At 41.1% G+C, this 15,288-nt stretch overlaps 1 protein-coding gene across 1 annotated transcript in view; it reads left to right on the plus strand.

The window, feature by feature from the left end:
• Window positions 1–5,997: 5,997 nt before the first annotated feature.
• The window catches only part of LOC139638223 (frizzled-3-like), a 33,700-nt gene continuing 24,409 nt past the window's right edge, over window positions 5,998–15,288 (plus strand). The window contains exon 1 of the mRNA XM_071512285.1: window positions 5,998–6,105. Coding sequence (XP_071368386.1) covers window positions 6,019–6,105 — 87 coding nt within the window. The 5' untranslated portion in view covers window positions 5,998–6,018. The remainder of the gene's footprint in view (window positions 6,106–15,288) is intronic.

The raw sequence follows: 15,288 nt of genomic DNA on the forward strand, positions 1-15,288 counted from the left end.
CTTCTAAACTTATTACTTATTTGCCATTCTTTTTCCTTTTTTTTTAACATTCATTCACTTTTTTTTAAGGCCACATCATTATTTGTGGCCAGTCCTGTGCTAAAATTGGTTGAATTTGTTTAAAATATGTATTTGAGAGAAAACAAGCTATGCTTCAATTTAGAGGGCTGTTAAACACCAGGGAGATTCAATCAAGCACTCCTCTGAAATATTGGTAACTAATTTTAAATAGGTTTGTGTTGCTTTCACCTCATGTAAGACATTTACTGTGACAAAACACAGGAGAATGGAGAGAGTGAGGTTGTCTATTCAAATCTGCTTCTGTGTATATCTGTACATATGTATGCATTTGGATGCCTGTGTACATATGCACATGCATGCAGCAATGTTTGTGTTTTGGCATGTGTGTATGGGTGTGTATATGTACATGTATATCCATGCTTGCATGTGCATGTTCACATGGTGTAAATCCATGCATCCGTTCCTGTCACCAGGGTTGAGTCTATTCACTGTCAGTTCATGCAATTCAAACTGCTACGTGAAACTGCTTTCTAATGGTGATTGATGTAGGATGTTTTTCAATTTGGGGGATTTGCAAAGACAAGCAATGCCTTGAACTGGTTGAATTGAAAGTAATTGGACCCAAACCCAGCTGTGTGTGGCGTGCTACAGTAAATGTATTTGTGTGTGTGTGCATCAGTATGTGTGAATGTCAAGTGGGGTCATGTTAAGCAGTTAAACCAGTATTTGGGCCAGCAGCCTCAGCTGGCACAGAACCCCCACAACGCGGCTACAGAGAAGATCAGATCAGATCAGCCATGAAACGGTTAATCTAGTGCTGTGCTTAATCGAGCAGAACGGGATCTTTGCACGCAATACTAATCCCTGGGCTGTGGGGGATAAATATTGACATAGACTGTTGACTGAAACAATCACAACAAATATACATCTTGTATCTGTGGGGCCATTTGACTACATGAACGATGATGTAGACTCACATTTATATTTGAAATTGATGAAGATGAGGCAACAGTGTAGACTGTCATCTCTTTTTAAATTTATGCGTTCAGATATTTTAGGCAAGCTGTAGTTATTGTTGGCAGTCCCATTGATCTGGAAGAATGTCAGCACAGGCACAGATTACTGGAATTCAAGCAAAGCATTTGAATTAAAATGTTAATGATGCATAATGAAATGCATGTCATCCCCACTGTTTTCCTCTTTCATGTCAATCTCTCATACATATATATTGGCTGTCCAGTAGAGAGGATTGTTCCTGCAAAGCTGCAGTATATTGATGCTGTGTAGTATCATGGATTTGAAGAGATCAGATGGATCAGTGATGGGCCATTCATGAGGATGACCTGGTTAAACTAACAGTGACCACCCAGCTAGCTTGGGGTCTCAGTTCACTTTTTACCAGCCTGTTCTAAATGTTAAGTTCAGACATTATCAGTGTGCTACAGAACCATTTTATCTCCACAAATCCTCTGCTTTACAGGAATAGAGAAACAGGGATGGAATTGATGCCCAGGTGTTTTTTGACAGTTCATGATGCATTATCAGTTGGCTTGGTTCTGCTGGAAAGTGTCTGCTGAGGTTATCTGAAATTTATGTAGGATGCAGTCCATTTGTAAATTTGCCATGATCAACATTTTAAAAAAATTCAACAATTGACCAATTTAAAATAACAAAATTTACAAATCACTAATTTAATTGGTTCATCACTGATAAAACATTATGACCATGTTATATTGATATTTTTTTTGAGTGGACATATTCTTTTAATCGATTGAATTGAAGAGGAAATAGTGCCCAACTCCATAGGCATCTAATTAATTATTGTTGAATCCCTCTCTGTGCTCTCTGTCATTGAACTGTATGGATTTTGAGCAAAACACATATAAGTTTAGCCAATACGCTAATGCATTTTATATGTGTAATGTGTCTCATATTAGCATGTTTTATCAATACAAGGTGTATTTTCAGAAATGCATTGATCCAAATATCTGGCACTAGCAGGCTTGAGGTGTACTTGTCTTTTAAGTTGCTGCATTGTCATTTCAAAACAATAATAGATTTAAGATGTTTAAATAGCCCAAATATAATAGCCTGATTAGCTTCAAAAGGTGTAGACAACACCATGTTCAAGGTCCTCTAAATCAGAAATTCACCAGTTCTCTTTTCCCCTGATTCAAGTGTTGAAGCCTCTTAAACCCAAAATGAATGATATGTATTTTATAACACAATGACTGTAACTTTTTTTATGTAACAAATATGAATCTACTGTACATTTCATGATTTTCTTTATGGTTTTCTAGCAGTGTTTTCCCTTTTGATGGTGATTATTTTAATGGATTTTATACCATAAATGCCATTTGTTATCCTAGAATCCTCTAAAGAGCCAATCAGGGCTATTAGCTACAACTCGGTTTCTTCCAAAACATTTCAGTGGCTCCTTTTATATAACAACAGTTTCCGATAAGCCAATAAAATAGAAATGTAATAAAAAGAAAAAAACCTGTAGCCTAAAGCTCCTCTTGGCTCTGCTGTGACAGTAACTAAGTAATTAACAGTTTCAATTATAACAATGAATGTTTATAATTGTCAAAGACATAATTTCGTTCAAATTGTTTATAATCAGTGTTTTTAGAATAAATAATTTTTATAATATTGTTTCTAGTTTCCCCTTTTGTCTTTTTATTCTACTTGTCCAGCATTCATTATGTATTTTTAGGGGGTTATGGCCATGTCCCCCTCCTTGCACACAGCCCCTAATTGGATGATTTTTTTTTTTTTTTTTTTTTTTTTGCACCTTCCCCTTCACTTCTAGTAGTTTTGTTTTCCTGGTTCGCTCCCATTAATTCCTGATTTGAAAGGAGGATGACCCAGGCGCCAGAGAGACTGTCATGTAACAGGAGGGTCCCAGCTTTGATCCCAGGTGACCCCAAGAGTGACCCCTCTTGCTAAATTGTCCTTGAGCTAGATACTGAATCCCTACCAACTGCGGAGCGCCTCTCTCAGCTGACCCCGCAGTCATCAGTTATCTCTGGGATCACTGGAGAATCGCAAAAATTGCACCATGATCACAGGAAAGCAAAATCTAGGTTTAGCTGCTTTGATACTCTGAATCTCAAAATGTAGATAGCCTGTAGAACAGAGTTAAGGCTATACTTTCACTGCATGGGCAACTCGAATATCAAAAAATGTTTTCACAGATCAAACCCCTACATTTTCAACCAGGGAGAAAAGCTGCTAAATCAGGAGAAACACCGCTTACCGTGACCCCACATCCACCCCACACTACATCACACTCATACGCACACTCCATAATAACTTCCTGCTTTTTGTATCGTCCCGATCACATCTTTGGTTTAGACCTGAAAAATGATGACAAATAAAGCATATCTGACCTCTATGAGGCTATCTCGCCTTTATTACAAACGCATTGAATAGAGCACATATCTTCTGGTAAGATATAGCCAACGAATTCCCATCAGACGCCTCTTCCAGTGAATTTACAAATGCCCACCACAGTAAAAATGTACTTTACTGAGGTTAATTATATCATCCCACTGCGCGGCCACGGCAAATGCGCGCTCACGATGTCGGTTGCATGCTGCAGGCGACCAGCTGCAAACAGTGGAACAACGAACCACTGCAGTGAACGGCGCCTGTGGAGACGAGGAGCGCCTCAAATTGCTCTTTATTCTTCATACAAGGTAAATTATCAGGAATTGTAAGGAGGGACTGTGTAATGCATGATGAAATACAGGTTCACCATTGCATGCAAGGCAGACTTCGACAAATTAATGCTGTTAACGAATCATGCAGGCGTCCACAGTGCGAGTCCTCGGCGCACGGTTTGGCTGGAAGATACTGCGGTGACACATCCAGCCACAGTTATCAGGATTGATATGCACTTATTTTGTCAACCCGCAATGTAACCCGGCATTGTTTTTGTTTCACTACGGTGGGGGTAGGTCTACATTACAGAACCAAATACCCCTTTCCCCCCATATTTATGCTTTATAAAACTAGCCAGGTGCTCCTCCCAGGGCTGTGTGACACGCAACGGGTTTTGTGTGGCAGCGTGGAGCGCAACAGAGGGGTTTCTGCCTATTTCATGCACATTTCACCAACATTATGTTTACTAGGTGTAGCTGGGATTTTATAAAATTGCAAATTCCGGTCCTCAGGTGATAGGCGCAGTCCCGTTGGGCGCTGTTGTAAAACACCCGATAAATACACACCTGTGACTGCATGGCCTAATTGTTAATTTATATAAAATTAACATTAACCGAACATCACCTCTCCTACCGGTACTTATTGTCGCTTAGCAACCACTTTGTTTCGCTACACTTCAAAAACCCAACTATATTGCCAGCAGGAAAAATAATACTCAACGTAGCTAATTATAATCGATCAAAGATACTTAACATTTGCGTTCTCTTTGTATTGCAAAGGTGCGTCAAGCTTATTGCTAAAGTTAAAAACCCCGGTCAATCAAAAAGACACCGAGCCACAGAGTGTGAAACATCGCATGGGAGCGTTACTAGTTGCCCGGCCAACCTCACACAAACATGCGACTGGGAGAGGGTCGGCTCATCTGCAGGTGTAACATCAGATGTGAATCTTGAATCGTAAAATAATGGGCATGCCTTGCTTTGAACACTAATTTTAAATAGTCGGCTACATTAAAAGTGTGTACTCCTGAGTGTTGCCGTTGAGTAACACCGCTCTAGATGAGGAGAATTTGACACCAGTCACTCATCGGCAATCATTACAAAACTAGGCTAACATACATCTTCATGTACTTTGAGAAATATTTTAATTGCCTCAGATAGGCCGGTGTAGATTTCACTCATACTGAGCCAATTGGCAGATGATATCATTTTGATCCTGACTTGGAGAGAAACGAAGGTGTGGCTGATCAGAGACAACACTTAACACTCATTTTTAACCAGATAGCCTACAGTACAACAATGCTTAGCTCTGAGCCAGCCTACTCTGCTTGTTTGACCATTCAGCTATTCTCCTTTGTGTGTTTTTTTTTTTAAACCTGCAGGACCTGCTTGAAGTGGCTACTCCAGTGTGGTTACTGGATGCAAAAGACAGGATTTTTCTTCTTCTGGTGCTATCTGCTGGATGAGTTGGAGGATAATGATATTTGAAAGACTCAAACTCGGATGGTCCTTGGAAACATCACCAGAAACTGAAAGAGAGAGGAGACAGACAAATACGGAGGAGAGATTTTAAGGCCTAAACGGCTGATCCTTGATCTCTGCAAACCATAAGAAAGAGACATACAGTGACCCAGAGAGGAGCTCCAGTACATGGTTGATGGTGGATCCATTAGCTCAGCAAGATGCTCTCAGTTGGGGGATGGAACCAGGCGAAACCCTCTCTGACCCGGAGATTACCAAGCTGTGGAGGGAAACTGTAGGATCATTATTTTAATAAGTAACAATTTTGTCAATACCTTGCATTTAAAAGCACATGTCAAGATACTCAAACGAGAAAAGCAAATTCTGGATGGATTGAGGACTAACACAAGGAGCCAGCTCATTTTCTCCTCCCACCTCTCTCTTAAAGGTGCATTTCCCCTGCCAGCCTGATTACAGATGACTTGTTTTGGTTGGTGGGTCACAGTAATATCTACCTCCTCTACTACCACGAGAACAATGGACTCCATCGCTTCTAATAGGAAGCCATCAAACAATCCATGTCCACAAGGCTAACCAGTGCCAGCAGCAGCGGACAGCTAGCTTGTGAGATCTTGCAGTAGGATATATATCTGAAATTAAAATGACAACGCCTATCGGAAGAGGAGGTATGAGAGACCGGTTCTCAAATACTACAAGGATCTGCTGCAGACAAATGGCCCAGCTCTATTCCTCCTTCCTCCTCATCCCTCTCTGCCTCCTCCTCTCCTCCCTGGTTTCTCCCACTCTGTCCATTCATGTGGAGTCAGTGGAGAGCCACAGTGAGTTTAGCTGTGAGCCCATCGGATTGAGAATGTGCCAGGATCTGCCTTATAACACCACCTTCATGCCCAACCTACTTAACCACTATGACCAACAAACGGCCGCACTAGCAATGGAGGTAGGCTGTGTGTGTGTGTGTGTGTGTGAGTCACTCAGTCAGTTTGTGTTTGTGTGTCTGTGTACGAACATGTGCATGAAGGCACATGGGAAATCTGGACAGCTGCTGCTGTGTATGACACAGAGAGGTGGACTAAAACATTCTTGCTTATGGCAGATACATCTGCTGGATTACTTTGCAGCCACTGCAGCTGACCTTTAAGTTTCAGCTTTATTGTCTATGGACGGCATAGAAGTTCTGTACACAGAACAAACATGTATGTAACATGTTGCCTGTACAAACAAAACTATATGCGTTGTGGAGCAGGGAAATGTGTTTTAACAATTTGATAGAAATCAGAAACAACTCACCAACTGGAGTCAAAGTGACAACTTATGTGCAACTTGGAGAGTTTTAGTATACCAAGGACCAAAGGACCTTGCATACAGTGTAAACAGACAGTGTAAGGGACAGGGAGAGTTCCGATATGACTACAACTGTACAGTAAAATTCACAAACAGATATTACAATTTTATGCTAAGGTAGTAAGACATTGTCCTCTTGTAGCCTAGCCTAAATTTGTTCCACCATAGACAAGTCCATCAGTTTTTTTACTTGGGGCAGTGTTGTATTGTGAGTTGTATTGTTGTATTGGTAATTATCTTTACGGTCTGTGTTAATTATAGTCGGATCATGGGCTCAGCATATTGTTACACGTCTACTAACGTAAAAGCATACCAGCCTATCAACCAGTAAGACTTGTATAAATCACCCATATCCTATATCCTCAGAGTAAACAAAAATGCTTTACACAGAAACAGTGGTAGAGGGGTCTTGTTTTACACCGACGCAGAGAAACAGGTTGCTATTTGAATGTTTTCGCCCCTGAACTGCATGACAAATAGAATCTACGGGCTTATAGTGACACACATCGCGTACATGATGGAGCCACGCTCGATACTCTTGAGTGCTCGAGTAAAACTGGCTTACACACAGACCCAGAAAAACACGGTTCAGTAGGAAAGAGTTAACGGAGACAACAAAACAGGTCATTTGACATCGGAGCAGAAAGGCTGACATTCTATCGGCGCTCCTCGTGTTACAACTCCAACTCCTCTCTGCATGTTACTGTTCCATCTGGACACAGATGAATGTGTGTATGGCGTCCCGGTGGCTGAGCCAGCTAAAGGCGTACACACACCATGTGCTTGTGATGTCAGGGGTTTGAGTCCCACTCATGACCTTTCTTGCATGTGTATAGTGGTTCTGAGACAGGAGGTTTTGTCTTAACACCAGCAGCAGAGTGATTTTATAAACAGCAAAATAAAAAAATGTAGGTGAAAAAATGAGGTTCTGTGTGATTGATTTAATCAGACACAATGTTCTTCAGTGTTAGGACATTGGTTTAGAGGAATAGGTACAGAGAAATAAGGTGCAGTGTTACCTGCTATCTGAGTGCAATGGTGGACACACACTATCCATCCATATCATATTACCTCGCTCTCCTACTCTTTTGTTAGTCCAGGGAGAGGGAGAGAGACCAGGGCCTACCATATGTTTTATACAGGAGGGTGTTGCTGAGGAACCAGACCATAAGTATCTGTTTGCTAGTGCCATGGATAAAATATATGAGATAAATATATGGGATCTGGGGATGTTTTGGTCTTATTAGTAGAGCTACATTAGGGCTACCATTGTAGTATCATGCTAGTATAATAAAAAATCATGCACTTAACAAGTAGACTTATTTTAAACAAGACATGTTTATAGGCTAGGCCAAATAATATAAATAAAAGGCTTTCGTCAGCCTGGTTAGAAGGGAATGTTGTGAGTAGAAGTATGCTACCAGTGATTTTTTTTTCACCTCCAGACCCTTAGTATGCCGTGTGTGTGTGTGTGTACATCCATCTATCCATCCATATGTCTGCAGGTCCCATTCCCACTGCACAAGCTGGCTGGAATAGTTTAACTCATGTTTTGTCTGCAGTACATCGATAGTTTATAATACGAACAACACTGTAGGATAACAAATACAGTCAGTCAAATTAATTCTCCCCGCAGCTGTTCACGGCTGGCATATTAAATTACCCCTGTTCTAAACCAGATGAACTTGGACAAGGCAAATGACTGCTGTGCTCTGTGTGTGTTTAGTCATAGGATGATTTTTATTTTTAGCTAATTTTTTCTCATGTCAAAACCAGCCAAATGTGAATAAGGCCAGAAATGTCTCTGCTACTTCTGCATATTTAATCATAAAAGGGATTTCTTTCTGGCTAACATTTTCTCATGTGAAATCATGCGGTGCAGGAGATTGTCAGGATCACTGCTGTCAGATGAAACCCTTTTTTTTTTTTCTCTTCTCCAAAAAGAGGGGAAAAACAGCTTTATTTCAGTTTGACAGCCATGCGTTTTTGAATTTGCCCAGCGTGTTTTTAATGTATTCTAATGCTCCTCGAGTCTTAGAATTCACTCAGCACATCATGGACCATGCAAACGTTCAAATCAAGTCAATTCCCCAGCGTCATGTCAAAACACGCAGTGTCGGGGGTTGTAAGAAGCGTCTGTTGTTGAACTTGATTTGACCCAGTAGAAGAAGGAGCCTTGTAACTGAAACCCTCAGTCCCTCCAGTCATGGAAGAGACAGCTTTCTGAAGATGGTTGAGTAGCAACATGAGCCCTGTTGGTTTTCCTGCTCTGCTCTGCTCTGCTCTGCCCTGACCTGGCATGGCAGCCCTGGTGGGAACCTGGAGGAAATTGAATAATATCTCTCATGGGATGCTGGCTATATAATACCAGCTTGTGTGTACGTAGACATGCACGTGCATGTGTGTGTGTATATGTACGGGGGTCAGTTTGTGTGCATGTGCGTGCGAGTCTATTTGTGGTCTAAATAACATTTAACAATAATTTAATAATTTCTGCAAGGATACCACGTTTTTCTTTCACTTATTTCTTTGTTGCCTCAAGTACGAAAAGCGAGTAACCTTTTGTACTGTTGTCACATCTCTCGTATAGTCCTATATTGCGACTCAATGAAATTTTCTCTTACATTTTTTTTTTTTTTCATTTCCATATTTAAACCTTCATATACCCAGTGCATTAGAAGCATAGAGGGAATTGAATACTCACATAACCAAGGCTCTGGGCTAAACCCCCTGGACAGGAGGCTAATCTCTGCATGGACTAACATCTGTATGTACAGGAATTGGCATTATGAAATAATAGATTTCAACAGGGAACTAGCAACTAGAAATTCTGGTCCATTCTGCAGATCACATTTCCAAATGTGTCATCTCACAGCCAAGACAGACATTTTTCATTTCTTTTTTAAAGATTTATTTTTGGCATTTTCATGCTTTATTTGACAGGGAGATAGTTAGCGAGAGACAGGAAGGTATGGGAGAGAGAGAGGGGAGGACATGCAGCAAAGGACCGCAGGCCGGATTCAAACCCAGGTTGCTGCGGGAAGGACTGAGCCTTATGCGGTACGCGCTCCGCTCGGTGATCCACCGGGGCGCCCCCATTTTTCATTTCTAAAAACCCATATGGGATGGTGAAATAATTTTGCCTCTCATTGTTACAGCAGTATTAGTTGAATCCTCACATAATATGCACTGTGTCCCAGAGCAGCTGTACAGCAGGCCAGCTGGACTAACATCTGGATGTTCTCTGTCAACAAAAATCAGCCTTATGAAACTGAGTTTTTGGCAGTCTGTGTTCAAATGTGCTTAACAGGAGTGGCTGACTTTTGGTGAAATCCAGATGGAAGTGAGCAGAAAACTAGTGACATTTTTTGTCAGTTACTGTAATAGCTATATAGCTTGAATCCCTACATTACATAACCAGTGCCACCCAACAGGCTAACAGCTGGATCTTCTCTGTCAAAGAAGATCAACCTGATGAAACTAAGTCTATATTCAAACATGCTTAACAACAGACGCAAGCTTCCACTGAAATGCAAAAGGCTTTGCCAAGTGACAGAAGAGTTGACACAGACTTCTAAAATGTATGTGGGTGATCTCAAAGTAAACAACTGCTGCCAAATCAGTCTGATGGATTTCAAATGCCTTAATGAAACTGGAGCCATTGTCAGCAACTGTTGCAGTCACTTTCTGACTCAGACCACATGATGAATGTATTTGCTCTGCTCTACCTCACTGGCAATGCTTTCACAATGGCAATGTGAACTAGAGCTGCAACGATTAATCGATTAGTTGTCAACTATTAAATTAATCGGCAACTATTTTGATAATCGATTAATCGGTTTAGTAATTTTTTAAGAAAAATAAGTCAAAATTCTCTGATTCCGGCGTCTTAAATGTGAATATTTTCTGGTTTCTTTACTCCTCTATGACAGTAAACTGAATATCTTTGGGTTGTGGACAAAACAAGACATTTGAGGACGTCATCTTGGGCTTTGGGAAACACTGATCGACATTTTTCACAATTTTCTGACATTTTATAGACCAAACAACTAATCGATTAATCGAGAAAATAATCGACAGATTAATCGACAATGGAAATAATCGTTGCAGCCCTAATGCGAACCCTAACTAATAGTGGCTTTCTTGCAAAGTAGAGCGATCAGTCCAGTGTGTTGTCATGTTACAACGTTTTTGTTGTGAGTTGTCCACAAGACATATTCAAGCTCTCAATTTGTCTCTGTCTTCATTTTGAATAGCCAAGGCCTTGGTTTTCACCACAGCTGTTGTGGAGTGTGGAGCTACTTGGGCTACTTTTCTTCACACTAAACCTGGTGAACCCCCAGTTTTGACTGACTTGTCTCGTGTGTGTGTGCACGATCAACATGCTAGGCCAAATTTCTCCTGTGTGTTTGAGTGACAGGCTAAGTTAATGGCGAATGGTACAGCGTAGTATTTCTGTTGTGTAATTGAAGAGCTGGGCTAAGGGCGAACTGTACAGTAGAACTTCCTGTCTGTGTGAGTGGCAGGAGAGGCTAACTGTGCCAGCTGTCATCCCTCACCAGTGCTAACTAGCTGCTAATCTCTCTCTCAGCTCCACAATGGAGACATTGATTCCTGCAGACCAGCCATCCCCCCCCCCCCCCCCCCCCCATCTGCCACAATAGTCAATTAAACCTGAGAGAAGAGGGTGAGAAAGAATGAAGCATAGAACGGGGGGAAGGGAAATAAGGGGAAGAGAGGGGAAATGGCTTTAGAATGGGTGAGTGTGTGTGTGTGAATGGTTAAATGATTTCTTTTGGAACATGCTTGTGTGTTAGTGCTCGAAACATGCGTGTGTGCATGTCTTTTAGGAAAGTGGCCTATGTTGTCCATCTGCCGCAGCAAGTTATGGTTCCCAGAGGACGCAGGTTGTGACATTACTCAAAGTGTGTGTGTGTGTGTGTGTGTGTGTGTCCGCGCGCATGCATGCATTAGTTAGACATACAGATAGGTTTAGACATATGACATCACTGGGACTGTGTGTGTGTGTGTAGGGGACATGGACTGATCACATGACCTGAACCTGCCACTGCCTGTGATTGATTTTTCTAAAGCGTTCTAGTTCTTTTCATCTAAAATTACATATACATTAATTATATTAGCATGAGATATGGTGCATAATACTCCAGAATCCAGAATCACTTCAAATCTCAAAGTACATTGGTGTAGATGGTGGCTAATTGTGTATGGACATGCTGCTGTTGCGGACAAAAGAAGATGGCAGAAAAGAGGTGATCATTTTATGGGTGCACTGTGCCTTTGAACAAAACCCAGAGACGGTCATAAACCAGGACGGTTCACTGTGTCCATTATTTGTTTACAGCCTACCGTGTGTGCGCATGCATGTCATACGTGGTCGCGTTGCCCTGCCTGAGGCATTGTCAGCCCAGATGTCTCCCCTGACCAAGGAGGTTTGCCTTTGGTTAATGAGTAGATTTTGGTTTGGAGAGTTTTAATCTGTTCTGATGTAGGTGGGCTAATAGAATAAAACCAAATGCAGCACATTATTTCCTCATTCTCTTGTTTGTTGTGGTTGTATCCAACTATTGTCAATCTCTCCAACATCTGGTCTCTTAAGCTATGGGTTGGTATCCACAATGGGTTGCAAGGTTGTTACTAGTGAGTCCCCATGTGACAAAGGAGGCAATATTTATTTTTCCTGAGCCTGGGTTCCAAGGCTAAACTATAAATTTCTCATTTGTTACGATGGGAAAAACCCAACACTTTTTTTTTCTCACAAAACTAGAATGAAAAAAATTCCTAGGTCTCTCCCTCTTCTGAAAATATAAAAAAGCCTTTATTTATTTGACCATTGCAGCTTGCATTTAAAGATGCACCTATGTGTTGCAGCATGGCTGATCTTCATCAGGGTGCAGAGTTGAATTTTTTGAATCTTGTTCTTCATTCTTTCCACAAAGTAGCCCATTTTTCTAAAAAGCACCGCTCCTTTCTACTCTCCTTTCTCTACATTCCCTTTCCTTTGCTCTTTTTCTTTATCTTGGCTATTTGTCTTTTACGATGAACAAAATTTTGAAAAAAAAAATCCTCACTGGTAAAAGACACAGCAATCTATTTATTCAGGTTACACAGTAACTTGCTTAGTAACTGAAATCACCACATAATTAGATTTACTATGACACATCATTTGAAATATGCATTTTGTTAAATACTGATAAAAAATTTTAAATTCAACAGCAAAACATGCAAATATAATTATTGGCACAGCCTCTAACCAACACTACGGACCAGAAAAGTCGCAGTTGTTTGTTTTAGTTAGCGTCAGAACCGTTTTTGATATTGTTTTTGGCATTCCAGTTTAAACTGCTCTAAAAATAAACAGACCACAAGGCTCTTCAACAATTCTTAGAATAGGTTATTCTGGCACAACCCTCGTCATGTAGGTCCTGGGCTAAAAGAGGTTTAAGAGCCCCAGCTCTAAAGGTCAGTCTTGATAATGGCACTGTCTCAATAAAGTCATTAGGTTTTCAATAGAGCAGACTGTTTGTAAAGCAAACAGACAGAAACCCTTGCTTCAAATGAAGGAATCCAGAGCTGTCAATCATCCTTCCTTCATTCAGTAGTGTTCTGGACCCAAACACAGGGGCCATTTCACACCAATGTGATGCAGATTATCTGGAAAATGTGACCGCACAAATGCAAGGACAGTCAGAAGATGCCCTATTGATTATTATTCAAAGTTGAAACTAAGTTTCATCAAAATTGCTGGGGTTTTTTGGTTTTTTTTTTTACACAGCAGCCAGTATGCACTCTCTCATAGAGAATACATGCAGGTTTTTCACTTAAAATTGTACTTGGATATTTGTAAAAACTACCTCAAAAGCGTTTCTCACACCAAGTGTAGGAGTATTGATCAAGGAACAGTCACTGGATTGCAGGATGGTAGTCACTTGATCACAATCATCTTTGTTTATTGATATATGACAATGTGATTTGGGCTCTCAAACTTTTCTTCCCAAAATCATATAATGCAAATTAATTTTCTCATTCTGGCCTAGAGCCTTATTACACCCTATTGCTACTAATGTCATATGGCCCACCTTGACCCATTTTGGGTCCCAAACCATAGTTCAAGAAACAGCAAAGTAATGGAATATGATGAACAGGCTTCTGGTCCTTGTGAAAAGACCCTCAGATCTTTTCTTAACCTACAAGACCATGCTAGTTTTACAACACAGACTACCCAAGAAAAGAGAGATGGAGGGAGCAGAGAACTGGCTCCTTTTTAATAGTACAGTATTTCAGTGGCATTTGTGCTTCATTTGACAGTACAAAGTGGAGAATTAACAGGAACTAGTGCAGTGCCCGTTCGCTTTGAGCCCTGCTGCTGCACAGAGCGCTGTTCGCTTATTTATTCAAAGTTTATTAATATTGAACGTGTTGTGTGTCCAATCCGACACTGCAAGTCCTTGTGTCCCCAGCAATACACCCGACAAGTGTGAAGTAGATCGGACGAACGGTTCTCGAGATATGTGAAAGACACACATACAGACAGAGATTCCTTGCTTTATAGTATGATTCCAAGGAATAAAGACTCAAACCCACAATCACATGAAAGCAGCCTATTTGCCCAAGTTCTCTATGGGGATCATTAAAGTTTTAGCTTATCTTATGATATGTGGTTTAACCCGCTGAGCTGCCAACAGGTCTCTGAATTTACTGTATAGTTAAGCGAGTGTATATTTTTCTGGTCTTTATGTATTGGAGCGGTGTTGAGATTAGAGTGTGTGGGAGTCAGAGAAAGGGAGGGAGGGAGAAAGGGACAAAATGACAGGAATAGAAGGAGTAAAAGAAAGAAAAGTGTGGGGCAGTCGGAGAGAACGGAAAGGGAGAGTCGGAGACAAAACAGGAGAAAATAAAGACGGAGTGACAGGTTGTGTGAGGTCTTTAGCCCCTACAGTCTCCGGTGTTTGTGTTTCTCTCAGCATGGGGTCCTGTCCCTCAAAATAAGACTGCTCTGTTTAAGAAGGGCCACCCTGGGGCCAGCAGGTCCTCCCAACAGAGAGAGTGTGTGTGTGCCAGAGCTAGAGAGGTTGAGGCTTGTGCTATAATGCGGTCTATTTTGTGTTTTGTTGTGGTGTGTGTGTGTGTGAATGAATGAGAGTGAGAATTTGATTTTATTGTGGTTTTTGTGCATGTGATGCTTTGGTTTCCTTGGTTTTCTATCGTGTGTGTGTGTGTGTGTGTGTGTGTGTGTGTGTGTGTGTGAATGAATGAGAGCGAGAATTTGATTTTATTGTGGTTTTTGTGCATGTGATGCTTTGGTTTCCTTGGTTTTCTATCGTGTGTGTGTGTGTGTGTGTGTGTGTCTTATGCTGTTCATGGGGCTCTGTGCTTCTGAAGAGGTCCATTACCCTATTCACTTGGCTGAGACAGACAGGTCCTCTTTCAGTTAAAAAAAAATTCCTGTTTATTTCAACTGAACTGTTGATTATCCTACTCATACTGACGGAGTCTACTGAAGCCGCCAGCCCAAATGAAGCAATCATTTATTTATGCGGAGAACAAAGGCACTGCCTGGCGCTGTTATTTGGCAGACTGCTCCCTTCAGCATAGCTGCTACTGCTGCTTATCCAGCCTGAGAATGCCAGGGAATGAGAGATTTGAAGGCAGAGTGTAAAGTTTTTGAACTGCACAAATATTGTGTTGTGGCCCACTGGTATCAGGGTATGAGTATAAGCTCCCATTAGTTTCCTTTTAAAATACTGAGCAGTTGTGTATG

Source organism: Centroberyx affinis, unplaced genomic scaffold (assembly GCF_046629955.1).
Source record: "Centroberyx affinis isolate AG114_WGS23_722 - 3 ecotype Tasmania unplaced genomic scaffold, CSIRO-AGI_Caff_v1 ptg006213l_1, whole genome shotgun sequence".
Taxonomy (NCBI): Eukaryota; Metazoa; Chordata; class Actinopteri; order Beryciformes; family Berycidae; genus Centroberyx; species Centroberyx affinis.